The sequence below is a fragment of the Rhinolophus sinicus genome, chromosome 3 (assembly GCF_057876585.1).
Source record: "Rhinolophus sinicus isolate RSI-liver-muscle chromosome 3, RSI-T2T, whole genome shotgun sequence".
Taxonomy (NCBI): Eukaryota; Metazoa; Chordata; class Mammalia; order Chiroptera; family Rhinolophidae; genus Rhinolophus; species Rhinolophus sinicus.
In genome coordinates, this window is record NC_142503.1 from 157,074,271 (window position 1) to 157,100,936 (window position 26,666).

Below are 26,666 nucleotides of genomic sequence, written 5' to 3' on the forward strand. Positions count from 1 at the left end.
ATTTTTAATTTATTCTCCTGAAAAGTCAGTTAGCCATTTTGACTTGGTTTAAACTTGCAGGTAAATGTTCTTAAGTGCTATCTGATTTTTCTCTAATAGTACTTGTTACTTTGTAAGGGAGAAGTTTTCTAATTTAGCCATTGCATTGAGTATGCTAAACTCTAAGAAGGGGTGTTAGCTAAATTCTAAAACCTCTGACTTACGCCAGAGGTCTTTTAAGTTCTGAAGGGTTCTGCAGAAAAGTGAAGACTTCTTAAGAGTTTGGATTGCTCATCAGAGCTAGTCATACTTATTTCCTCATTGGGGCAAATGAACATCTTTAGTGACTTGTATTTACAAAATACAAACACTCAGTGGTTTGGGCTATTGTGATAATCTCTTCCATCTCCCTTAAAGAGATAAAACTATTACTTAAACAATTTTGGTCAGTACCAGAATAATTCAAAGGCTGTGGGGCTATGTATAAACGTATCCCAGCCTGTTAGGTTTCAGTTTGTGGACCTTTTTTTTAATTAACAGAGGAGAAATATGGATATTGGTTACTTGATGTTTCACAAACATCATAAGCCTGAAAACATTTTCAAAACAAAATATATATGAATTTTGTGTAAGGACTGTGCATGACATCCATTCTCTGTGTGGAAAAAAAAATGAATGAAGGTCATGAAAGGATCCACGTCATATAATGGGTTAGCATAACAGCCAGATTCGTGCTAAAGAGAATAGGACTGATTTTTGTCCTCTTGGCCCCGGGCTGTGCTGGTACCATACCCTCTTCTGGGATTTGACAGGTCACCTTTTCCATTCACCTATATAATGTGCCAAAAAAAAACCCTGCAAGTTTTCATTCTGAAGTTTTAAAGAATGATTGTGGTTCTCCAAACTGTAGAGGCCAGTGGTAACAATAAAGTAATACCAAATGTTATTGTCATTAAGGGAGACCAATAGTCTGAGAGATAATTTTAATTGAAGTATCCATTTCTCTGAAAATTGAATTGAAAGATAAGGAATATTTGAAAGGACCTTGGTACTAGGTATACATTAAGGTATATATTAGAAAATATGCAAATTCTGTGAGTTAAAAGATAGAAAGTAGCAGGTGTAACAGCACTGGACTGGGCGACAGACTTGGGTTTCAGTCTCAGCTCTTCTACTCATTTTATTTCTGAGCCTCACCTTTCAGTTAATGATGGGACCTGGGGCTGCATTAGCTCATCTCGGGGGTTCAACCCAGCTCTAATTCAGTAATTCTATGAATGAACTCTTCAGGTACTAGAGCCAAATTATTATACATTCTAACTCAAATATAATAGATAAGTAAAAATGAAATGTACACTTTGCAAGATGTTTTTGGCCTTAGAATGATATTCTTATTTCCACTAGAATGTTACCTTTATTTGCATATTAACTCCATTAAATAAGATGAAAGCTTTCATATCATTTGCAAAATGACTTTCAATTTCAACAATTTGTAACAAAGTACTATGTCTGTGCTAAGGGGAGGGGTACCTGATGGGCTGCTGTGTCAACTGTACGTTGAGAACTGCTTGTTTTTTGACTCTGTTAAAATTTTGCTGGCTTTTAATATATACTTTAAAATATATTCATGTCTGGTAGAGAACTTTTAAAAACATTTTGTGTTTATTTTTTTTTATTGTCGCTAATAGGACTCTACAAGAAGGTACACCAGTCTGCAGAGCTAGCAATTCAATAGAACCAATGATTAAATCCAAGCATATAGATATATGTGTGTACATATGATACTAAATGGCATCCTTGGGCTGTTAGTCTAGTAATCTAATTATTAGTAGTCTAAACATTTGAATTTAGTTATTTAGCATTATTAAGCAGAGAATGGGTAGCTCCTGGCAGATTGTATTGGCTGCTAACTACTCTGTTACCAGTACCAGTGATGGTAGCGAAAATTAGTAGCCAACAGGATTCCTTCCCTATGTTTGAGTCAGTGGATGTTAACATTGCCCTGTCACAAAGTCTCGGATCTTCTTATCCCCATGCCCATGAATAAACGTACTGCCTTTAGCACCCATTCCTGGACTGCAAACCGCCAGTCTCTCCGCATACCATTTTCTCAGACCCCTCTAGGGAAGTGGTTCCTTATGTTTAAGAAGTTGCTGACTATTGTACTAGCCTCTATGCTAAAGCCTTCCATCATACGGGCCTAAGAATATTATAGAAGGTCATGCCTGAAACGGGACAGTCTGGGAAGCTGCAGGAAGCAACATTTTATGTGGGCTATCTGATAGGAAACCAACTCTAGAGGAGGTTTCTGGTTTTGGTTTACATTTAAGTGGATGCCTAAGTAACAGGACTTTGTAAGATCTCGGGTCCCCATGTTTTCTCTTACCCCAGGCTCTGGAGGGCCATCTGCTAAGCTGGTCAATAGCTTGGGAGGCAGAAGCTAGAATGAGGAGGGAATGTGAGACCAGAGCTTCTACATTCTGTAGAAGGACTCTGCTCAGTCTTTCTAGCTCTGCAAGTCAGGGAAGAAAGTGTATAATCAGCACCCGCTAATCCCCAGGCCCCTCCATTTATTCCTGCCCTTTTGAAATTGCTACATTGTAAGATCCGCAGGGACAGGGAATGTGCTTTGTTCATATTTACATTCCTGCTACGTAACCCCCCTGCAACCAAACCCATGTCAGAATAAGGACCATCTAAAAGAGTAAGGGGGCTAACCCTAGGGTTCATTCTAGTTTAGCTTGGGGCGCTATAGTTTGAGAATTATCGTTCAGGTTAACGATTTTTTTCATTAAAAGTTGTATAAAATTACAAATAATTTAATAAGTTACAAAATTTAAAGTAATAGTATAATGAATCCCTAATGTATCCATCCATCCCGTCTAAGAAAGATTTTCCATTTCCTCTCTTGGCACATATTCAATGGGCCGCTTCTGTCTTCCCTCTGGTTAGATGAATGGCTAAGAGAATGTATCATCCTTGAATCTTCTGTATTGAGTTCAAGCCTTTGGTTATCATTTAGGTATTGGGTAGTATTCTGAGCCTCCTAAGTCATAATCTGACACTATCATTCTTGGTAAGTACCTTTTTTTGGTCTTATAATTCTTGATTATACTTCATCTTGCTCCAGCCCTTGAGAATTATCTGTTGGTAGGAGGATTTTTTCTGAATGAGTCTTAATCTCTAGTAAAAATGTATTCTTGGTTAAACATTTTATGAAATGGGAATAACTGAGTATCACCTAGGCCTTATGAACTGACAAGTTGAAAGGTTTTAATTTGACTTAGATACGAGGATTATGTACAAACCTTTGAAAGTATGAAGGAGAAATTTTAAACTTACACCACTGAATGCATTCAGTAAGCTGTTTTTTAGCATCTGTATTTTATAACAAAATTAATCCTGCTGCTTCTGTACTAGTTAGGTCACAAGGTTTTTTAAAAGGTCCTAAAGACAGATTCACCCAGGATACTGTGCTAGGTGATAACTTCTAGTGGAAAGCTATTCATTGCACATAGGCAAACTAGGTGGCCTTTGTACTTGCCTTTATTCCATTCCATAGAACTGCCTTTGTGTCTCTGGAGCTGAGCACAGGCTCTGATAGTTGTCTTTGAGTCCACATTGTGAAAGCAGAGGAATTCTCTATTTGAGTATACTGATGTTTATGAGATTTTCAGTAATTTTTGGACATGAATTCAGAATATGTTGCTCCCATTCATTACTTTAAAGGAAGAGACTTGTTATAAATTTGATAGGACTTTTTCACTTTATTTTCAAGCATTTATGGGCATAATTCTCACTTCTCTGTCTAATGTGACCACAAAAAACATAGGTTAGTTCTACCTTTTAAACCTGAAGTGTAGATTATAGACACATTTTTGGTTTGCAACATAACAGTAGGCATTCCCTTAAATTAGTTTGAGAAATTAATTTATTTTGTACAAGGTATGATCCCTCTGCACAGTGAACAAATATATTACAAATCTGGATTGTTTTAAAAAAGTATTGCCATTTCATAGTCTGAGTGCTATTGTACAATAATTGTTTTCTTTATTAATTTGAATTATATGCGCATCACTTTGAAAACTTAGTTTCTGTAAAATAATTGAACAAATCTTTCCAAGTTGCCAATAAAATGCACAGTGCACATGTTGAGGTTGACCATGACCCCTACCTGTGACAGTGCTAGACAGACGTTCCTAACAGTTGCTCTGTAAGATTGAAATGTCTGTTACCAGTAACTCTTAATATTCGTGAAGACAGCCGTTGTCACCATAGATTAATCACACCCTCTGTCTTTCCTTTTCCCTGTATTGTCTGATTTGATTTGTGATACATTTCTTTAAACAGAATGCTAGAGCTGAAGGGATGTTAGGTTTCCCTTACACATCTTTGCTTCTCCCTTTTTGACACATGGGGGAAAAAGGAGCCCAGAGAGGGCAAGTAACACTCAAATCTCTTGACCCAGTGCTTTAGCAATTCCACCCTGCCACTTCTTGTTGAATTTTGCTCAGAAGATAGTTGGCAAAAAGAGGTGAAACTTGAGTGATGCTGCTTGTTTGCAGTTTGCCAGGCAGCTGTTACTGTACATGCAGGGAAAGGGGAGAAGAGAAAAACCTGGGCTTGAGATGGAGTTTCTCCTTGCTGATCTGACTTGGCCATGATTCTTGATCCTTGCTTCACAAAGACAATTGAGCATTTGCTGCCCTGATATACTGAGGTAAGTTATTTATATTTCTTTCTACATACGTATGAGAAATATTTACTTGGGTCTACATAGTAATTTCCTAGTATTTATATTTTAATAAGGCTTTTTTGGAAAGTAAATTTGCTATTGCTGATCACTTGCTCCCATGCACACATGCAGCATTCATGTAAGTGTTAGATATTTTCCCCTAACAACATTTGCTTAAGCTTTCAATGAAGTGGTGAAGGGCTTGTACTCATTTTTTTCTTTCTTTTACTGGTTATTACCCAAACTAATGGGTTCCATGGCAGACTTCAAATTTTATCAAGGGCTTCAGAACTCCCACACTTCCTGTAGCAGCTATTCCAGCTTTGCAGTCATTTAGATCCTCTTCTGTATACCTTTTTGGAAGTAGTTTTACTGACTGGACTGTTATCAGAGAATGGAGTGATACAGGGGTGACCATTAGTTTCCTTGGTTTGCCCTTTTGGTCTTTAATCCTCGTGAGGAGGTCCTCTTTATAGGGTTTGGGAGTTGGCTCCATTTTTTACTCATCTGAGCCCCCGTTTACCTATGTTTAATGGTAGGTGACACATCTGATACTGGGATCTGGAGCATTAGCTCATTGTAATTCAGTTTTGGCCATCTCAGTCAGTAGGTGGTGGTTTTAAGGTAGAAGTACTTCATATCTTTCCATGCTCTTTACTATAAAGTTTTTAACATCATGTTACAACAGCCAGTTACAGTTCATTCTTTCTTTGGTCATTTCAATTTAGTTCCATCAAAAAACATAATGTACTTTAAACAATTTAAATTTGCTGTATCCACTTTTGTCTAATGATTACATCAAGCTCAAGATTTATGAAGGAATGTTTGAAAAGCAAGTACTCTTATGAGTCAAGGAATGCCAACCAAAATATTTGGGAGGCCAAATAGCCATTTTTAGGGACACTTAATTCATATCAGTCTGACTGTTTGCTTAAAGCATCACCTCAGAGTTGTGTTTCCCCTGGAATGACTCAGATGTTGGGTGGACTAAGGAGAGGTGACCAGGCCAGGACTACTTGCAGTGTTCTGGAATTTGGCCTAGAAATACTGTCGTAGACCGAAAGAAGCTACTGCACTTTGGAAACTTTGTTCTACTACCAGCAGGGCAGAAGAGGGAAAGTTAATTTGTGTTTATTAAAGTCTTATTTTAAAAAAATGGAAGCTGTCAGCATTAGACTATATAGTAACTCTGTAATCTTGGCCATTGTAATTTGATGGATCAGATATATGGAGGTACTTCAGGATTGATGCTAGCACAGTTTGTGTCTGTGTCCTAATTAGGTAATCAGACATGATGGGAACAGCAACCACAAGGACATATGTACTATTTCAGGTGTTTTAAAGTAATCCCCTCCCCTCCCCAGTCCTGTTTCCCCCTAGGAACGTTTGTAAAACTTATTCTACGTGTTTTCTAAGCGTTATGTTTCAGATAATTAAGTATATAAATAAATATATTTAGCTATATTTAGCTGATGTTGATGAGTGGCTGTATCCTAAGTGTTTTAAAAGACCATATAATCCAGAGATTTGGGTTTTCAGGTGGATGAGTGCTAGGATTTGCCTTTGCAAACAGACCTTTTGAACAATTACTCCAGTCCCACTTGGAAGCTCTTCTTTAATTCCAGGTGAAAGTAATAACTAACCCGCCGCTGGAGTCAGTCTGTACCATTGTTTCAAGTCAAAGGATTGTCTTCTTTCAGAGTCAGAGAATATTCAGCAGCGCACATTGCAAGAGAGAAGCTTATCCCTCTTAAGACTGCTTGTCCTGGGAGGGCCCGTGAGCAGGGCTCTGTCTTACTGGGAGGAGGTCATAATGACCAGGAATATGGCTGTTCCTAGGTAGATCGTAGGGATGCTGGATATAGCTGGAGTTATGACCGCGGCCTTCTTGGACCACACTGACTGTGGGCTCTAAGGAATATAGTGAAAAATGAGTTCAGAGAACAGATTAGCTTTGGTTGCCTTGTTGGAGGGAAGAGAGTTCTATTTAGGTGGGGGGAGAGAAGCCAGGGATTTATAAATCTGATAAATGTATGAGGATTAGTACTGAGACTTGCTCATGAGATGAAAAACCTAAGTGAGTGTACTGTCAGAATCCCAAGCTCTGGTCAAAACCAAGAAAATTTGAATATCCTACAAGTAGGGGTCTTATCAATGAGCCCAGGGTCATGGGTTAAACTGGGAGAAAGTAGAAGGTGGTTTAGAAAGTTAATGTCCTGATTTTCTTTTTTAAGCTGGGATTTGTATCAACAGTCAGTTGAAGTGTATGAGTGTGTGTGTACCCACTCTCCACTTCCTCGGTGTCTCTGCTTCAGACTAGTCCTGGTGTGTTTTTAAAGCAGAGCTGGCACAAGAACTTGATTTCCTGCATGAGAGAGGAGGGCAGTCCTGGGAAAGACAGTTCACCTTGGATTCCTTAAAAAGCAACCAAAAAAGGGTGTGTTTTCAAGACAGGGTGAGTGGAGAGGGATTGTTTTTTACTTCAGATGCTGACTATTATCCTAATTTCGCTAAGTTACTTATTTGAGACACCTACCAACTTCATATATATTTTTATTAGCTGTCGACAAGGATGGCACATCTGTGTACGGAGACCCCCTGTGCACAGGCGACTTCATTTCTACATAGCTGCTTTCTGGAAGCTTGCAGGTGAGGATGGGTGGGTCCTTAATTGTGGCGTAAGGGTTTTCACTGCTATTCAAGGAACAAGTGCTAGAACTGCACACGGATTCTTTCATGTAATCTGCAAGGCAAGAGACATTTCTTAGGACAAGCAAGGACATAAGACTTCATTTAAATACCAGAAGCAGACCGCAGGGGGGTTCATGTGCTTTCAGGATGCTGGAGTTGTAAAAGCCTGTGATTGTCCGAGATTTACTTATTAAATATGTTGAGTGCTTTCTTAGGTAGGCAGAGTGCTTTTTCTAAAGAACTCTGTTTTTGGAGGGATAGGAACATGTTTTTTTAGTAGTCAGGTATAGGGTATAGCACAAGAAAGATTAATTCAGCATATTCATAACGTGCTTTCACCTCTATTATATATTTTTTACAAGACCCTTCAAGGATGGTTGATAGTTTGCATTTTGTAGGATGAAGGCCCAGGATGCATTTTAATAGGATGAAGGCCCAGAGAGATGAAATGACTTGGCTAAGGCCATCCAGCTCATGCATGGCAGTGCCAACACTTGAATCCATGCCTTGGGAATCCTGTTCTGTGATATTCTTGTGAGTTCTTTTTGCTACCAGAAGTAGGTGTGTGTGTTGGTACAGGTGTCAGCAATTTGGCAACTAACAGCAGCAAACTGGCGGCATCCCTGCTCGAGAAGCTCGTGATTAGAGGTGGGGCAGATGGAAGTGTAATAGAGTTGTCAAAAGCACCTCCGTCTCAAGCTAGCCTTTGGAAAATTCCTGTTTTCTAGCAAGCCTGCAATGTATCCTCTGGGATCACTTACCGTAGTTCTCGCGAATGCTAAATGCAACCTATTTTAGTAGTAACTTTCTGATACGAGGAGAACTCGTGCTTCCTCTCCTGCTGCCTCTCAGGCATGCCAAGTCACCAAGACTTCAGGGTATGTTAGGGTACAAAAGAATGCAAACTAGTTTCCAAATGTGAAGTAAGTAGCTCCACTGGAGGAAGAAAGTTCTCTTTGTGATTGGGAGTCACAGGAGGAAAGGGGAGCCCTCTTCCTTCAACCCCGACACCATTCCCCTTTGGGAGAAGATCACCGCCTTCTGTAGATTGTCCCAAGTGAGTCAGGACTTCGTTACTCTTCCTCTAGGTGATCTGGCAGCTCTGCCTGTGAGGCTCTGCCAGCCAGGGAGGTTAGAAAAAAGTGCTGAGTTGCAGGGGCTTGGTAGTCAGGAGTGATCTAAGAGGCCTCTCCCCTCTAAATTTCTACAAGTGGTAGCAGATGGTGATATTCTTGGATGCTCTTTCACTAGAACCACCGCGAATTACATTTTGGGCTGCTATTTATGCTTCCTGCCTTCAACTTGTGAGATGAATGGAAATGTAAAAAAGTGAAAGTGATAATGTAAGTCAGGGGGTAGCTAGATGTACCTTGGTCCAGTGAGAGCAGAACAGAACACTCCATGTGTGTCAGTCACAAGTAGGCTTTTCTCCCCTCACAGGTGACTGGTTGGGAGGGTATTTACTTTTTTATTAGTGTGGAGTTACTGATGTCTGTTTCAGCAGGTAACATTTCCTCAATCTTGTACAGAAGTACATTGACTCATTAGTTCCTTCAAGTGTTCACAACACCCTGTGGTGTAGGTAGAGCAATATTATTCTCCCCTTCCCCTTCATTGCTTATGAGGAACTCGAACTTTGAGTGGGGAAGTGACATCCAGAGTCACACTGCTTAACAGTAGCAACGCAAGCTCTAGACCAGGCTCGAGCACTTTCCATCACAACTTAGCCCCCAGTGGAGAGGGATATTGGTTTGGTCCCCTCTTAGATTGTGGCCTCGTTGTAGCCTAGAACCCTGGAGAGGAGAATATATTCTTGCTCGATAATGAGCAGGCCCAGCCAGCCCGAGCAAGGGCTGAAGCGGGGCTAGTTCGTCCCAGCTGCTGGTGAGGCTCACGTGGGGGAAAGGTGGCATAACCCAACCTGCCTGGGGCCAGGGTCATAACCTGCCTCATCACATACATTTGCCTCTAGTGAGTACTTTGTTTCTTCAAACAAGGGAGTGGGGCTAAGTCCAGGAACCCTAGCAGCATGGCTCACGGGTCCCACTTTGGGTGTTCCAAACGTAATCAGCCAGGGAGTAAGGCAATATGACTCAGCTGCTTGTTTGGAAGCTGAGGACGAATTGCTTGAAGAAGGGCCGTCTCCTGAGTGAAGTGTCCTAACACCTCTCTCCACCTCCGTCCCAGACACATCCTTTTACTTTGATTGGCAGCTGTCTCAGTTGCATATTTTCTCAAACTCAAGGAGCACTGATAGCTCACTTTGTGTGGCACCCATAGCTAGTCTTTCGGGTTAGATCATGAAACTTGTGACATCTGTGAAGGAGGCTGGGCAGGAAGGACTAGTATTACTGCTTTAGGAATGAGGAAACTGAAGCTCATAAAATGTGCTTAATGGTAGTAAGTACTCCTGGTTAAGACTCAGCCCCTGTCTTCTCTGGTACCCAGTCAAGGTGTTTTCCCCTCACATCTTGTTCCCCATGCTCCTTTCCTGTGTCTCGAAATGTAAACTGTATCTGCAACAGCTTCCCCTCACTCACCAAGGAACACCTTTTGTCTGTGCGACCAAGCCCTGGTGAGAGAAAGGCAAAGCTTTTGAGCTTCTGTGGATGTGCCAGGACCAATTCCATTACGACCCTGGGAGAGCCTCGAAGCCATAGCTCAAGGCCTCAGAGCCTCAGCCCGCCAATAGTGCCCTTCTCGTTTCCACCGGAAAAGTCAGGGCTGCTGCCACCTTTGGGGGAATAAATGGCTTGCTCTGCAGCAGGGGATGCACTTAAATGGATGAAAGAGAAGTTGGGACTGTGGGGGAGAGGATTAGTCTCAGGGAGAAGCTGTGTCTTTCATAAAGGGGCCAGCAACAAAGACAAAGGATGGAGAGAGAGAGAGAGAGAGAGAGAGAGAGAGAGAGAGAGAGAGAGAGAGAGAGAGAGAGAGAGAGAGAGAGAGAGACAGAGAGAGAGAGAGAGAGAGAGAGAGAGAGACAGAGAGAGACAGAGAGAGACAGAGAGAGAGAGAGAGAGAGAGAGAGAGAGAGGCGGAAGGTATTGAATTATTGAATTACGGAATAATCTGGTCTCTTTCTGAGAACTGGAATTTGGGGAAGGTCTAGGCGAGCCAGAAAACTCCACTCCAGGGAGCTACTCTTTCTCTCCAGCTGAGTCATCCACCTGCCCGCCCAGAGGGAGGGCGGAGCGGGCGAGGGCGTGGAGAGGAAGAACAGCCAGCTGCTCTAAGACACTTCCTCATTGTAGAGCTCCGCTCTACCGCCATGGCTCTACCCCCCACGCCAGTCCCTGGACTTGAGGGCATTTTGCAAAGGGAGGGGAAGCATCCAGCGAGCTCTGGGGAGTCACTCCTCTGAGGCCTGTCATTAGTATCAGTACTGAAGGCTTGGCCCTATAATGCCCTGGCATTTGCTCTCGTCAAGTCACACAGCCGTAATCAGTGGCAGAAGGGGCCTCTAAAATGAGCTCATGGAAACATCTTCATTTTATAAAAGGAAGCAGCAAATCCAGATGGGGAAGTGACTTTCCCAGGCCACCTTGTGAGTGGGATCTGAACTTACCCAGGCCTCAGGTTCACACTAGCATATAGTTAACACCAGTATTTCACTGTCGGGGAAAACCCAGGCACTGAACATCCATCTCTTGTCTCCCAGCTGACTACTACTCATTAGAAGGCTACACTGCCTTCTCTCTTCCTGGGTCCTAAGCTAGCATCCTTCTCTTGAGAGACAAGCCTATGATATGGGGAGATCTCAGAAGAGCCACGTTAGCTGAGAAAGTTTCCAGGATGTCAGTGGACACAAGGCCACTACAGGAAGAGACTTGGTTAGATTACCAAGGAGCATACAGGTGGGGAAAGGGAAAGCAACAGTGAGATCCAGGATTCCAGGATCCTAAAGCTGACAGAGAGTATTGGGGAAGATTTCTTCTACAGCAGTTTGAAATGCTAACAGATATAAGGAACTGAACACGAGGCTGTTTGTTTTAGAATCACTGTGCTGAGGGGGAGAAGAAGGGGAGGCAAAGGTGTTTAAAGGGTAAGATGAGGTCAGCATAGCCATGTGCGTGGTCTCATGACCTCCAGGATGAAAGTGAGGGGAGGTCTTCAGTAAGTAAGGGAAAAGAGGAAGCATTGAGTGAAGTAATGACTTAGAATGTCCAAGCTGGGAAGGGCCTCAGATGGTGCTAGTACCCCCGTCCTAGAGGAAGAAACCTAGACCCAGAAAACAACGCTGTGACCTAGTTGGGGGCACACAGCAAGAACTACACTAGAACCCAAATCTTGTAACCCCCAGGCCAGGGCCCTTTCCCACTGCGTTCAGAGAACACTTAGGCTCTTGACTTGTAGCACTCGTGATTTGATCCGGCTCCGTAGTTCTAGGTAATAATTTCATTCCTGATACAGACTAGTTTATTAAGTATTTATGTGGGAGTTGCGCCAGTTAGTGGGGTGTACTCTTGTCTTTGATAAGTGCTTCTGTAAAGTTGTGAACTGTGACATTCCATTTTCCTCATTTTGAATTCTTCTGATGTGTTGGTCCCCGCCACCTTCTGTCACGTCTGCCTGCACAGCCCTCTTTTCTAACGGATGATTGTAATCGGGGGCGACACAGTCTGCACTCAGGCCCCAGGACCCGTGTGGGCCCACGAGAATGGCGCTGAGGCGGAGACGGGCTCTCTGGAGCTTGCTTTCACATTTGTGGTTGCCAGTCTGAGAGTAGCTACTCTTCTCACAGGGCACAGGACGACGAAGTGCGTGGGAAAGTTGTGTGCTCATGTACTGAGGTGTCGGTGCCTGTCTCAGCTTATTCACGACTGAGTCATGCATATTCTCAGAGCTAGAAAAGCCCTTAACTGTATTTCTGCCCAATCCTCAGGCCTCTGAGAAAGCAACTGAGCCTCCAGGTCACAGTACTAAAACAGGAGTGCTGTTTTTTTCTGTATTTAGCCTTACTTACTGTAATGGCGCTTGCCTTCATTTGGATAGTTTAAGTAAAAACTCACAGGAAACTGCCAGAATGATGCTTGCAAGGGAGGAGTGTCCTTTGATTGGCTGGGAGCCTGGGGTGACCTCTGGTCCTCAGATCGTTCTCTTGAGCTGTGCGTATCCTACGCGTGCTGATGGAAACTTGCCCTTCATGTTCTCTTGCTCAGGACATACTTCTCACGACCATCACCTGCCCCTACTTCACCCCATTTCTAACAACCACCTCCCCGAGGGATGTAGACCACCAGCTCTCCTTGGTTACTAGATGGTTGTGTCTTGGATGTGTCCAAAGTAGAGTCGGAAAGACCAGAACAGTAATCCAGGAAATCTGGGTCAGTGTAGACCAGAGTTTTCTGAGTGGTAGGTGGGTGATACCTTACAATGGATACCCTCAGGTGCTCTGCACAAATGCACATTCTAGGGCCCCACTCGAGGTCTACGGTGTAAGAATCTCGGGGAGATGGGGAGTGAAAATCTGTGTTTTTATCAAGCTTTCCAGGAGATTCAGGCACACAGCTCCATTTAGGATACCCATTGGGACCTCTGCTTTCAGTCATTCCTTAGTTTGGGGGAGACTCTTAAATAGACCTCAGATAAAATGAACAGAATGACAGCCCTATTACGTAGGGACAGTCCTTTACAATATGCAAAAACACTTCCCATCTGTGATTTTATTGAATGCCTATGACAACCTTGTTAGACAATAATAGGACAGGCACAATTATCCCAAACCTTGCAGATGAGGAAAGTGGGCCTTGGAGAGCTCACAGTCTAAAGTCACAGTTAATAAGTGACAGAGTAATAAGTGACATAGTTCCAAAGCCACCTATTTCCCACATTCTGTCATTTAAACTTAGGGCCTCAGCCCAGGGGCAGGACCTGAACTTTCATCTTGGCTTCACCTGTGCACTTCCTAGAAGGATGATCGCACTTGCAGTTCCCATGTGCTGGGATTATTCCTGGGTTCCCTGTGCTCAGGGGACAGAGCTCTCTTGAGAGTGAATGCCGTACATTAGGGTATCATTTTCATTCTTTGTGCCCTAGAAAGCCAGCAGGTGTAGGGTGGCATTCCTACCAGTGCAATGACAGGAGGCCTCTGGGGCAGGTAGATTGACTTTATTTCAGATTTTTAAATCAATTTAATTCGTACTAATTGGTTGGATAATGACGTTCTCCATTTCCGAAGACATTTAGTTGGCATCTATAAAAAACCCACAGTGTTTGCTAAGCAGGTGCAACTGAAATCGAAAGATGAATCCATTATTATTATGATTGCTCCTCCTGGGCAGAGCTACCCAGCAGCCCCAGGTCCTGTGGTCTTTTAACTTTTTGTGGGAGACGGGGGTGGGGAAAAGATACACAGTTTCTCTCTGGTAGAATTCCTGGCCATTTCAGATCCACACTCTTTATCTTGCTAAGCCCTTTCTAACGGGATGTCAGGATTGGATACTCTACCTTTGAAGCCTTTGTCCATAATGTATGTGTTTTGACGTCTATCCATTCCACAAGCTCCTGCAGGTAGAGAGTAGAAGAAAAAAATATGGGGGTGAGTGAGGTTTACTTAGACTGCATGTGTTGCTCGCTTCATCTTTTTTCTTTTTCTTTCTCCCCTACCCAGAAAATAAATAGTTCTTTAGTGCTAGAAAGTTATTCTGGGTTTAATCTACCCTAAGTCATTTTGACCGTACAGGAATTCTTAAAGGGCTTATAAGCATTCACGGTGGTCTACAGCGCCCCCTGGCTTATGCAGCTTTCCTCCTCTGTAGCCTTCACTCTGAGGGGAATGCATTCCAGGAGGTGATCAAAGGCAGTTCTGATGCCACCTGCAGTCACTATAGGTGAAGTTCCAGGCTGCAAAAGTACAGGATAAGGAATAAATCAGAGCCAGTGCTTAGCTTGGGGGAAGGGTACATGCCATTCCAAAGCCTAGTTCTGTTGGATTTAGAATAGGGTTAAAGACTATTTCTTACCTCTCACCTCTGATCCTGCCTTTCCTCTCCTGGATCTCAAGCTCCACCGATGGGACCCAGAGAGGGAGGTGGACAGGTGGCTGAGGCTGCTGGTTAATCTTTATAGGCTGTACAGTCATTCCCATTCCTTTGGGTGGACCATTGGCACCTAACTGAGAGCTGTCTTTGTAAAGTATTACCAATGTTTTCCAATCCCAAGGATTTCTTTTCTCCCTTTTGGCTCACAGTTTATCCTAGGCTCCCACAGTGATGGTCCTAAGCTCCCCCGTAAGCAGGACATACAGGTTCAGGGACCAAGCTCAGGTTCATAGCTGCTGTAGATCCCAGAAAAGAAATTGTCTAGCATTTTTAGGTTGGGACAGTAATGACATTGGCTCAGAGCCAAAGCCATTCTATTCTCAGCTTTTAACTGAGGACACAATACTGGGCAAGGCCTGAAGCAAGTGCTTACGAAAATACAGTTTGGCTCTGCTTGACTCTCATCGGTTTCTGACACTGGTGACCACTACAGTGCTGTTTAGGTACCTCCCGTACCTCCCCACACAGAGTCCCCAAGGTTAGAATTAACAGGAGTCTACTTCTATCTGCCTGCCTGCCTTCCACACATTTCTGAGTGATAGGGCAGAACCAGGTCTAAGTTTTTCCCAAGTTTGCTCTTTTTCTAAAGGGCCTCTAGGTACCTGTGCCCTTTAGAAACACGACCACAACAGTCTGCGTCCCTGGCACCAGGTCAGCACTTCATACCAGACAAGGGCTTCCTTTGCCCTCCCTGCAGGAAGGAGGCTGGGCTGTTAACTCCTCCGCTTTTCACAGAACAGGAAACAGGCCCAAAGAGGGGCAGTGACTTGCCTGAGACCACACTAGCAAGCGAGACGTTGAGTTGCAACTAGAGCCCAGATCTCCCCAAGTATTTTCCCATTGGCCACCAGCCTGCCTGAGTGTAAGCCAGAAAGTGACTGGTGGCTGTGGCTCTACTAGTTGAAGAGGGAGAGCTCAGAACAGGGAGAAAGCTGGGCTGAGCCCAGAGGACACCCCCATGTGGAAAGAGATAACAGGGTGGTGGTAGTGTGTGTGTGTGTGTGTGTGTGTGTGTGTGTGTGTGTGTGTGTGTGTGTGTGTGTGGCGGGCTGTATTTGGTGGGGTTATTGAATGCCCTGGATACCGCCCAGGGACCCCATAGCCAAGAGCACAGCCTCCTGGGTACAGGCCCAGGGTCTTTGCGTCCATGCCTACTCAACCAGCAGATGAATTTAGAATCTTCACTTTTGTTAGTATTATTGGACCTAGGGACCCACAAGGGTTGGTACAGCTGCCTCTCCAGACTTGAGTTCCAGAAACCAGCTAGAGCCCAGGTTGTCTAATATGCTAAGACCCTGCCCTAAAGGGGCTATTTGTAGCATTCTCTGTTCATTCATAGCACTCACTATGGAGCCTCCTTCTGTAACTCCTACCCACATCCTCCCATTGCAGGACTGACTTGCAAAGTCTCCTTTTTCCATCTTGCCCAGGCCGCCAAGTTTGAACGTGATACATGAGCACAGAGAATGTTGCTGACACATCCTGCCCCAATCTCTCCAGATCCCTAGGATGAGTGAGAGTTTGGCCTGGGCCACAGGTGGCTCTCTCTCTGGGGGATATTGCGCTTTCTGGCCAGAGAACCATTGTTTATCATCCACACCCACAAGGGCCCAGAGAACCCCAGAGGCGTTGCCATCCCCAGGTCCTTTCTCAGTGGTTTGGGACTGTATTCTGTGGACTGCAGGGAATGCAGTTATGTTGTGTCCTGGTCACCTAATACCAGTTGTAAATTGTCCACATCCACTGACCATGATGGGAGCAGAAGGGTTGCACTTGTTAGGGGGTTGCGCTGTGACTAATCATGTCGGGAAGGAGCGGGACTCCTCTTTCTATTGAAAGTTCTGGAACCAATGGGGGTGAGTCAGGCAAGGGGCAGAAACGGGATAGGGCAAGTGCTGGGTCTAGACTGGTCTGAGAGCCTTAGGGGCCCAGGGTGGAGGGTAGGGCTGGGGGTGTCTAACCTGGTGAGTGTGGCTCAGCGTGACGGCTGAGGTGTCTAAGTTCAATGTAGAAGTCCTCGGGCGGATACCTGGCCTCCAGGGCACTGATCTGGAAATGGGAGTCTAGTGAGAGGAATGACAGGGATGAGCCATTATTCCCAGGGCCTGGTGAGGCAGGAGTGGGGGTGGGGGTTGAGGGGTGAGGGTCAGGGTAGGACCGGCCGGAAGGAATTAGGGCTTCGTTGTGTAGCATCCAAAGGGGCTGGGGCCAGCAGGGCCTGGGGGTTTTGCTAGAGCTGAGGCCATTGGCCTTGCTTCCCCTCACCCCTTCCCCCCTACCCCTACGTCCCATAGGAATTGGTGTCCACCTGGCCAGCGGGGCAGAGGGAAGAAAACCTTGAAAGGGGTACCTTGGTAGGGTCTGGGTCAGGCAGGGGTTCCTTTTCCAGATGGGGAGTGCATCTTTTGCCTTCATCTGGAATCCCCACATCTGGGGCCCTGGGCTGTCTCCCTTGTCCCTGGGTCAGAGCCATCTCCCTACCCCCTAGTATAGGAATGAAGAGGGTCCTGGGCTTCATTTGGTTAGAAGAGCTGAAACAGGGACTTGGGTTTCCTCCCCACCCCCTTCTCCCTGGGGGAAACCATGCTCAGAATTCATCTATTCCTCTCTTTTGGAGCTAGGACAGGGCCCTTCTCAGTGTAAAGAAGTTGAACGGGGTGCGACATCATGGCGGGGAACCACACTCAATCCACTACTGACCTAACACGTTCACATAGCTGTAGGGGGTCCAGCCTGTTGTGTCTCTGTCAAGGGACTTGGTACTGAGCTGTTTGGAGAGTAGGAGAGCCAGTTAATGCCTAGTGCCCCCAAGGTGCCCCTGCCCAGCCTTATGCGCCCGCCCTCTGAGGATCCTGACGCTCCTCAGTCCTAGATGGTTGAGGGGAAGGGAGAGCTAGGTGTTCTAGGACAGGCCAGCACGCTGTGGCCGAGGCCAGCGGGGGCAGAGTGTGCCCTGATCTAAGCTGCCTGCCTGAAGCGTAGGCTCCCCGGGCTCGGGCAAAGGAGGACAGGCACAGGTGCTCCCGAGAGCCAGGAACTGGTCTGAGCCATGCCGGCTGGTCCTGACGGGGAGAGCGGGTCAGCCGGGGGCGCTGAGCTGCAGGAGAGGGGGCTCTGAAGTACCTGCGCTGCTACGAAGCCTGCCACACTCTGTCACCTCTGCCCCCTGATCTGGGCTGAGTGCGTCTCCCTTCCAGATGACCAAGTGTACTTAGGGTACAATCTCTCCTCTTCCTACATTCTCAGCAGTATGAGGCAAGGCTGGTCGTCTGCATTTCACAGATGGGGACCTGAGTCCTACTCGTGGGCCCTGCTTTTGGTTATACAAGGAGTCAGTGGCAGAGCTGGGTCAACTCAGGTCTCAGTGTCCAGACCCATGTCCTTCCCATGCCATCACAGCTGTCTGCTTTTGTTACATGTGCCCTGACTGTGCCAGGCTGAGGAGTCCCTGACCACACTGAGCCACTTGGGGCCCCTGGGCTGAGCTGAGTCAGAGGGTCACCAAGTGAGCTACTATGCATCACTCCAGCTCCTTACCGAAGGAGGGTGGCTGGCACTTTCCTGTTAGAATGGGACCAAGAATGATGGCATCCTGCATCCCTGGCATCCTTTGTCTTGAACCTGCTACGGCCTTAACCATGTGGCTCTAGTTAATCAAGGGCCTCCTCCCTCAGCCTCAGCTCCTCAGACAAGCCTCATGCTGAAGCTAGGAATGGGGTCTGAGCTGAGGAGATACGCTGGAAGAGGGGGTAAAGCGACAGGGCTGTGTGTGGGGCTGATGGCTACAGGCCTTGCATAGGGGCCCCCAGGGTCCTGATGCAGCCCTCGCATTTCATAGGAAATTGGAGGCTGAGCGCTCCTGAAGGGAGTGGCCTTGGGATGCTGGCTTGACAGTGGCTGCCCTGGGAGCTGTACCGGGTCTGTGTTATTGTTAGGGGGTTCAGGCGGCACTGCCACCAGTGCTGTGGCAGCAGCTATGGTCTGTGGGCTGGCTGAGGGACACTTTCTGTGGGGCCGACAGGGAGAAAGGTTTCCCGGAGCTCTAGGGCTGAGGCCTGAAGTATGAAAACTGCTCCTGTCCATGTGCCCGGTCCAGGATGGGTGTTAGGAAGCCAGGAGTCTGGTCCTGCTCTGTGTGTGTGTGTGTGTGTGTGTGTGTGTGTGTGTGTGTGTGTGTGTGTACGCGTGCGCACATGCTTGGGTGTCAGGAGGTGTGTGCACATGAACCCGTCAGACCTTGTGGTCCTTAAGGCTCTTCCTCATTTCTGAACCTCCCACTCTGCCCGCTGTGGGGCCTCTCTACACGTGTGGGGCTCACTACATGTGTGTTCTGAGACATCCTTGCCTCAGGGCCTGGAAGAAGACATCTTGCCACCAGCCCAGGGTTTGCTGGCAGCTGTGAGGGGAGGCCCCTAGGACTCGCTGTCAACAAGAACACTGGCTCTAGCTGACGTCTGGGTTCCATGTCCCTTGCGCTGGTTCTGATGACAACAAATGGCTGTGGGTGTGTACAGGTCCTTCCTGGGCAGAGGCGAAGGCCGAATGGGAGGACAGTGGGTAGGGGTTGGGGAGTCGGGGGCCCGGTACCTTCGTGGGGCTGTTCCTGTCCAGATTGCTGGCCTGGCTGGTGGCAGGCCCCCCGCACGCCAGTGCGTGGTAGCTGGAATTGGAAAAGCACTGGGCATAGCTGCTACTTTGAGACAAATCTGGGAAGAGAACAAGGTGCCACATACCATCATACTCTTGCCCCTGGCACGAGATGCCCCAATACTAATGCTTGGCCTGGGCAGCCATGAGAGTGCTCTGTAAAATGAGACAGCCAAGTCCCCCATCCCCCGATTCCTGACATCCAGTACCACAGAAATTCGTGGAGCCTGATTTGCCCCTTCCCTTGGGGTGGCCCTCCCCGCAGCACTCAGGATGCAGGTTAGTTTTGCCAGTGTGGAGGGTGGCACCAGCAGCTGAAGCGTGGATGAGCGGGGAGTGTTGGCTTTGACAGCCTCAGGTGTCCCTGAGTCACTGCTTATCTGTGCTGAGCCTCCCCTGCCTTTCCCCAGGGTCAGATCCCAGTAGTGAGGCCATAAAGAGAACCCACTCCTCTTGGCCCCAGTCCTGCCCTCCTGCCCTGTGTATTCCAGGACCTCTCAACAGGGCTGGGGAATTCCAGTGGAAGGCACGGGAAAACCCGGCCACGCTTGCTTATTATAGTCATAGAAGAAAATCCCCAAATCTTCTCTATGGGCCTGGGCTTTCATCAGAGGATATTGTTTTGGCTGAAACTGGAGGGGGGTGGTAGACAGGCCATACAGGCCAGGGACTCAAGGCCAGGCCTGCGTGTCGGCTGCCTCTGTGGATCCTGCAGCGCCTACTGTGTTGCCCCGAAAACAAGACCCAGCCAGACAATCTAATGGCGTCTTTTGGAGCAAAAATTAATGTAAGACCCGGTCTTATTTTACTGTAATATATGACCCGGTATAATATTATAATATAATATAATATAATATAATATAATATAATATAATATAATATAATATAATATAATAATATAATATAATACCGGGTCTTATATTAATTTTTGCTCCAAAAGACGCATTAGAGCTTATGGTCCGGCTGGGTCTGATTTTCGGGGCAACACGGGAGCAGGAATGGGCTGATGTGATGTTGGTTCGTAAGCACAGGTGTAGGAGGCTGCTCTGGAGCCAGCTGGAGGGAGCTGTCACCCGAGTGCTCACCCAGACAGGCCCGGCCTTCTGGGGCCCTGGGCTATGGGCAACTTCAGAGCATGTTGACCTCTTCTGTTTAAATAAGAAGCAAAAGCCTTATTTCTAAGGCACCAGGCGAGGGCTCGGAGAGGAAGGATCCAGCCCAATAGCCCTACCCTCACTCCACACAGACTCCCACTGGAGTTGTGACCACATTTGTGGACAGACTGGGTCCCAGCAGGCCTTGCCAAAGGGACATTGCCCACACTGTCACATGTCCCCCAAATCAGGCACCATCCCCTCCATCGTACTAATGGGGCCCTCCTAACTCTGGGAACTGGGAAGGGGGGTACTCTGAGGCCTTCACCCAAGCAAGCAACACTGGGACAGGGTCTTACACTGGGCCCCAAGGCCAGTTTCCTGAGGTATCACAGGCATCAGGCTGGGGAAAGACTCCCTGGGAGGGTTTAGGAAAGTTACTGCTTAGTACGGGTGCTCCCGTGCGGAGGAATGGAAAGCTCTAGGGAATTGGAAGAAGGCTCCTAATAGGCACTCATTGCTGGGGGCCCAAGAAATGACACCGCAGGGAACCCCATCTACCTTTCCCAAGTGGGCTCCTGCTCTCCACTCCCATTCTCTCTAGGGGAGTCTGAGCATCCAGCCCCAGCCGCCAGCCCTGCAGGCACGACCTCCCCACCTTGGGCAGTAAACTCGGGTGTTCCCCAGGATACAGTGCGACTCTTCCTGGGTTGTGTGTGTGTGGAGGGGGCGTGGGGGGACGCTGGGGCCGTAGCCCTTACCTGAGAGGGAGTAGTCCGTGCTGGTCATCCTCATGGCAGATGTGTAGGAGACGCGGGGAGCCAGGTCACGGCCCTTCTCTTTCTGCCGCCGCCTGCGCCAGGCGAACAGGCCCAGCAGCACCAGAATGAGGAACAACAGGAGGACGATGCCTGTGACGGCACCAACCGAGTGCCGCTCTGTACCCAGCGCTGGGCTGATCTTGGTGTAGGGGTTCAGCTCCTCCATCATGAGGGCAGCTGCGGGGGGAGGGAGGGCTGGCCTGAGCCGGGCAGGCCTCCTTGCCCTTCCCGTGCCAGGCCGAGGCTCCTCTGACGTTAGGAGACCTAGGCTTCAATCCCTGGGGTCCCAGGCCTCACTGTGCCTGTTGCTTCAACTGCCTAAAGGGGGCGAGCCCCCCACCTTTGTTCCTAGGGAACTCCCAAGGAACAAATATGATCGTTGGTGGGAAACAAGGTAATGTTTACTTCATCCTGTTCTAAAAACGAGTTACAGATTTTAACTCATTTAATCTTCCCAGCAGCTCTATGAAATAAGGACTATTTAATTCATTCTCTTTCATAAATGAAGAAACTGAGTCCCTGAGTTGTGCTGTGGTGGGAGACAAGGATTAATCTCCTCTTCCCACTCTGCATGTGCAGTAACAGGCCCAGGAAAAGGAAATGGCCTGCCCAAGGACACCTAGCAGCTTGGCAGAACCAGAATTCGGCAGCTCCTCAGACGGCCTGCTGACCTGTCCACAGCACGAGCTTGTGGTTACCCTTGCTTGGCTCACGGGAAGCCTGCCAAGAGTGACACAGGGAAACCGTGACAGGCTGCCTGCTCCATCTGCCTCTCCAGCACCTGGAGCCTCCGCCCCCCACTCCGCAGCGCACCCCACTCCTGCGTTCCTCCCAAATGTGAATAAAGTCACAGTGTCCTTATACAATCCAGTTGTTCCCGTTGGAATCTCCCTAGATTCTGCCTCCATGGGGCTCTTTCCATAGCCTGCCTGGGCACTCTGCCCTCTGTATTACCTTGGTCACACCTGATTCCTTTGAATCCAGAGCTGCAATAACAGGTGCCGGTGACGTGGTCACAGGTGGCATTGTTCAGGCACTCACATAGCTGCTGACACCCATAGCCGAAGGTTCCTGGAGCGCATCCTGTGGAACACAGAAGAGTTGGGACAGACAGTGAGACGCAGCCATACTAACCCCTCCCAGCCCATGTGTGGGCACCTGTGCCTATGAGCCAGCTCTGCCTCACAGGGAAGCCTATTTCCCTGCTTTTATTTGATACTTGGGAATAGAGAGCTTCTCTAGCCCTGAGTGAGGGGACAGCCACCCGCTTCCTCACTTGACACATTTCTGCAGCATCCTCCACATGCTGGGCCCAGAGCTGGGTGTCCTAGGGGCTTCAAAGAAGAATCAAATAACACCTGTCTCCCTCATTACCCGCTCAGGCCTCTGCTGTGCCTCCACATTCCCCCACCTCCACCCAAGTGGAGGAAGAAACTTCAACCAGCACCGTAGGCACGGCCTTCAGCCTTTCCCTTGGGAGTTGCTCCAGAAGCCAAGGGAGCAGGTTTGCAGAGCCCCAAATGGGTGGACCTTGAAGGGGGAGTCTTCCCCTGCGGGCGGCTGAGGCCTGGCAGCGACACCTAGGGTCATGGGTTGGGACAGCTTACTCTGCTCACAGTGTCGCCCGGTGAAGCCTGTGCGGCAGGTGCACTTGCCACTGATGTGGTCACAGCTGGCGCCATTCTGACACTGGCAAACGCGCCCACAGTCCTTGCCATAAAAAGCTGCTGGACAGCCTGGAGAAGAAACGATGGGGGCCACTGCGGAGGTGCAGCTGGGACCAAACCTGTCTTCTGCCACCTCTGAGCACAGGTGAGGACTAGTGAGACCATGTACCGAGCCATCTCCACACTCTGAACCCTCACAATGAGGGGGTAGAGGTGGGGAGTCTTTTGGACAAAGGTGCCTTGGAATCAGGCTTTGGAATGGGGTGCCCTGGAATGGGGTCACCTGGCTTTCTGGCCACAGACCACTCCTCATCATTCTGGGCCCTACTGTCCAAAAAGGGTCTGGCCTTGATGATGGGTAGGGTACCTTACAGCCCAGACCTTCCAGGACTTTGGGCCCATCAAGCCCTAAATGCAGCCAGGCTCCCCAGTCCTGGGGGTGGGAGGGCTCCCGGCGCTGGGGCCCGCCTCCTCCCTCCCTCCCTGCAGGCCAAGACGATACCCCAGGCAGCCAGCAGGCTGCAGCACCGGATGCAGAACAGCTGGGAGGCCGGGAGGCGGGGCTTACGCTGCGTGCAGAAGAGTCCTGTCCAGCCAGGGGTGCAGTGGCAGGCCCCGTCCTCAGCGCTGCAGCTCGCCCCGTTGTGGCAGCTGCAAGTGTGGAAGCAGGCAGGGCCCCAGAACCCAGGTGGGCAAGCTGGGAGTGGATAGGATGCAGAGGGTGAGGGCAAGGCAGAAGAGCAGACGGAAAGAGAGGGAACGGAAAGGGGGGTGCATGTCAGCCAAGGTGCCATGATGCACCCAGGTGGCATTTCCTGGCTTCCATGGGGCATAACAGAATTGTCCCCAAGCTTCCTCCATTCACCTCTCGGCCCGGTCACCCATGATTCCCATTCCGCCCAGACTCTGCCCACTCTCCCAGCTCAGGGCTCTGAACCTTCGCTCTCAGGACTGACTGATTTGGAGTGTGGGTGTGTGTGGTGAACTAAACACTGCAGTTTACTGTGTGACTGCGGTGTGTGCTCACTTCCCCATGAGGGCGGGAACTTTCCCACGGTAGGGACTCTTGGCTGGTGAGCTCTGAGGTTGGCAGCTATGTCTGGTGAGCTCTGAGGTTGGCAGCTATGTCTCCGCCATCAGAACGGAAATTGCCTCAGGCCAGACCATCTAACTGGGACCTCCCTGAGGGGTGCTGGCCGGGTCTCTGCCCTTAGATTAGGAGACCCCTGTTAACGCCGTACCAGATTGGGTACACCTTACACGGACAGCCCCTACAATACCACATGGAGGCTTATGATGCCCAGCCCGTCACTCACGTGGGCTGCCCAATGGACACTCTCCTTTGAGGTGGCTGCCCTGGCCTCACTTTCCTACTCCCAAACTCCAGCATGCCCGTCCCTGCCCCCTCTCCCTCCCCATCCTTGCTCAGCTGCTGGTGGAGTATTAATTCTCAGTATTAATAGCATTTGTGGTACTACTAAAACGTCACTACCTGTAATACCAGCACTTAATGCCAGCGATCAATCCTAACTCATCATGTCAGCGAGAGAGCCAGGTGGGACTCAGGTGGACATTCCTATCTGCAGAAGGAGACTTTAGCCCTGGCAGGTGGAGGCACCAGGGGCAGAGAGATTCTGGGCAAGGAATGGGGTGTTTCGAGGTCTGACCTCAGGTGAGGGTCACTTCCAGGGGGCAGCAGCTTACCCTGGGAGCAATCCTTGCCAATCCATCCGGGGAAGCACTGGCAGGAGCCGTCGATGGGGCTGCAGGTCCCGTTATTGGCACAGGAGCAGAGCTGGGCACAATCCTGCCCAAAGTGCCCTCCAGCACACACTGTGGACACAGGACAGCCTGGCACCTGCCCTCTCACCTGTAATCCTTAGACCACCACCCACCCATAGCTGCAGCCCCAGAGGTTCCCAGGCCACAGCCACGGTCGCCTTGGGGTCACAGATCCAGGTGGGAACTGCCCACCTCAGCACCCCCATCTCCCGTCTCCATTTGCTCACGAATGAGTTTCCCTCTTATGCCCACAGCTTCATTCTTCGTGAGGCTCTGTTAATGACCCCTCTGCCTGGAGCAGGTTGAGGTACATGGGGTAGAATCACTTGACTTAGGTCTCACAGACGCAAGTGGAGAGGCTGGGAACCCCCCGCTGCACTGGGTCCCAAGCTCAGGCACTGCTGTGCAGCCTTCCGTTTCCCAGGACCGCACCCCGCCAGCAGCACTGATCCCATTGCTGTGAGGGCGGGGAATGTAGCCGGAAGGAGAGGGATAAATGCAGGTGGTAGGTCTGTCTGCAGTCAGACTATTGGAGAACTGGCCCTGAATGTCTACCCGTGTCCAGCTATTTATTTCCTCTGTCTCCAAGTCTGACCTGTTCCTCATGCCTCAGCTCAGCCACCTCCTCAAGAGGGTCCCCTGGTCCACAGAGCGTGTCCACAGAGCCGTCTCCTTTACCGAGCTCCCGTTTCCACTTTGAGTCACTTGTAGGATTTGGGTCTCAGCCCCTCCTGGACGAGTCACTCCTTGGTCCCTGGAGGAAGGGCTGGTTTCCTCAACTAGTCTGCAAGCTCCTTCAGGACTCGGTCTGCGTGGTAACTGAGCACCTACCTCTGATTTCCCCCTGCAATTCACCCTCTACTGTCTTCCTACAACTTGAGCTCTCTAAAGCGCCCTGTGCCTGCTCAGACTGCCGCAGTGACTCCCCATTCCCCTGGATACAATCTGGACCCTACAGATCAGCACCTGACCTCCCTCACCCAGACACATTAGCCACTTTCCAAATACAGCCCATGCCTCTCCTCTTCTGTGTCTGCTCCAGCTGTTCTCCTCCAGGATTTCCGTGACCCTCATGTCCAGCTGTGGAAATCCTACCCTGCCTACAAGATGCATCTTAAATGCCACCTCCCCAAGATGCCTCTGTAGGAGGCTGCTAGTCCCTTCCACATCAATTTTCTTCCGAGTAGAATCTGGAGTTTTAGCTGCGGTTCTGACCACATGCGATCAAGACTTCGTTTCTTGGGTTCCTGCACAGCTGGGTGTGGCCACGTGACTACGTTCTGGCCACTGGTAAGTGGAAACGTATGTCTCTTTGCCGGTTCCTCCTTGTTGAAGGATAATGTGGATCAGATAAGAACTGTGGGTAATATGTCTGGAGCTCAAGCAGGTATCTTTCCTCAGATGTGAAGCCATGTGCTGAGGATGGCTGAACAAGATAGGAGGGCCCCTGACATCTTTGTAAGCTACCCTACCATTCCCCCGTGGCCTGCTTCTGGATCGTGTGTGTGTGTGTGTGTGTGTGTGTGTGTGTGTGTGTGTGTATGTGTGAATGTGTGAGGGAAATAATGCTTGTCATTTTCAAACCCGATATTTTGGGTTTTTGTATCACTTATAGCTGAACTTAATCCTACCTGATTCACTCCTCTTTGTGCTGGGGAGTTATGTGTCCCTTTTTGAGTTTCCAGAACACTCCATTAGTTTCTTCCCTGGCCTCTTGTTACTGTGCCTTGTGAGCCCGTTTCCGGCCAGGCTTGGGTTCCACTCATGTCAGTGACCCCCACAATGCCTGGAAAAACAACAGGCACTCAAGGCATGCTGGCTGAACGTGTGGAAATTGACTACCCTTTTCCCCGAGTTCTGCTGGGACAGGCTGAGCTCAGAATTTCCCCCTCTGCTGCCACTCTGTGGCTGTCCTACACAGAGCAGGAAAGGCTGTGGCCAGGAGCCTCTCCTCCCATGGCAATATTCTCCTCTTGAATCTCTGGAACTTCTATTATCTGAAGAAGTGTCTGCTGGGCACATCCTATCTCAATTATTTGCTGTTTGCCTGGAGGCATGTGTGCCTAGCTGGCCCCTCCAGGGCAGGTGAGCCCATCAGAGGGGGAAGACTTACTCCGATTCAGCGCCAGCTGAACAATCCAGCCTTCCAAGCAGCTTAGCTAGCATCCCACATCCACTGAGAGTGGGTGTGGGGGAATAGCATGGCC

The 26,666-nt window shown here is 48.6% G+C and overlaps 1 protein-coding gene across 15 annotated transcripts in view; it reads right to left on the minus strand.

The window, feature by feature from the left end:
• Positions 1 to 3,771: 3,771 nt before the first annotated feature.
• The window catches only part of MEGF11 (multiple EGF like domains 11), a 368,267-nt gene continuing 345,372 nt past the window's right edge, over positions 3,772 to 26,666 (minus strand). For 5 of the 15 annotated variants that reach the window (XM_088797313.1, XM_074327538.2, XM_088797311.1 and 2 more), the window contains 11 exons: positions 24,382 to 24,510; positions 23,246 to 23,374; positions 22,618 to 22,746; positions 21,965 to 22,093; positions 20,951 to 21,187; positions 19,036 to 19,154; positions 17,149 to 17,215; positions 16,410 to 16,511; positions 13,856 to 13,912; positions 7,251 to 7,457; positions 3,772 to 6,625 (listed from right to left, as the gene is read on the minus strand). In XM_088797313.1, the coding sequence (XP_088653439.1) occupies positions 6,465 to 6,625; positions 7,251 to 7,457; positions 13,856 to 13,912; positions 16,410 to 16,511; positions 17,149 to 17,215; positions 19,036 to 19,154; positions 20,951 to 21,187; positions 21,965 to 22,093; positions 22,618 to 22,746; positions 23,246 to 23,374; positions 24,382 to 24,510 (1,466 nt within the window). In that variant the 3' untranslated portion in view covers positions 3,772 to 6,464. Of the gene's footprint in view, positions 6,626 to 7,249; positions 7,458 to 13,501; positions 13,639 to 13,855; positions 13,913 to 16,409; positions 16,512 to 16,798; positions 16,933 to 17,148; positions 17,216 to 19,035; positions 19,155 to 20,950; positions 21,188 to 21,964; positions 22,094 to 22,617; positions 22,747 to 23,245; positions 23,375 to 24,381; positions 24,511 to 26,666 lie in introns of those variants that run through there. The other 10 variants (XM_074327540.2, XM_074327539.2, XR_012494704.2 and 7 more) reach the window with 10 other exon arrangements.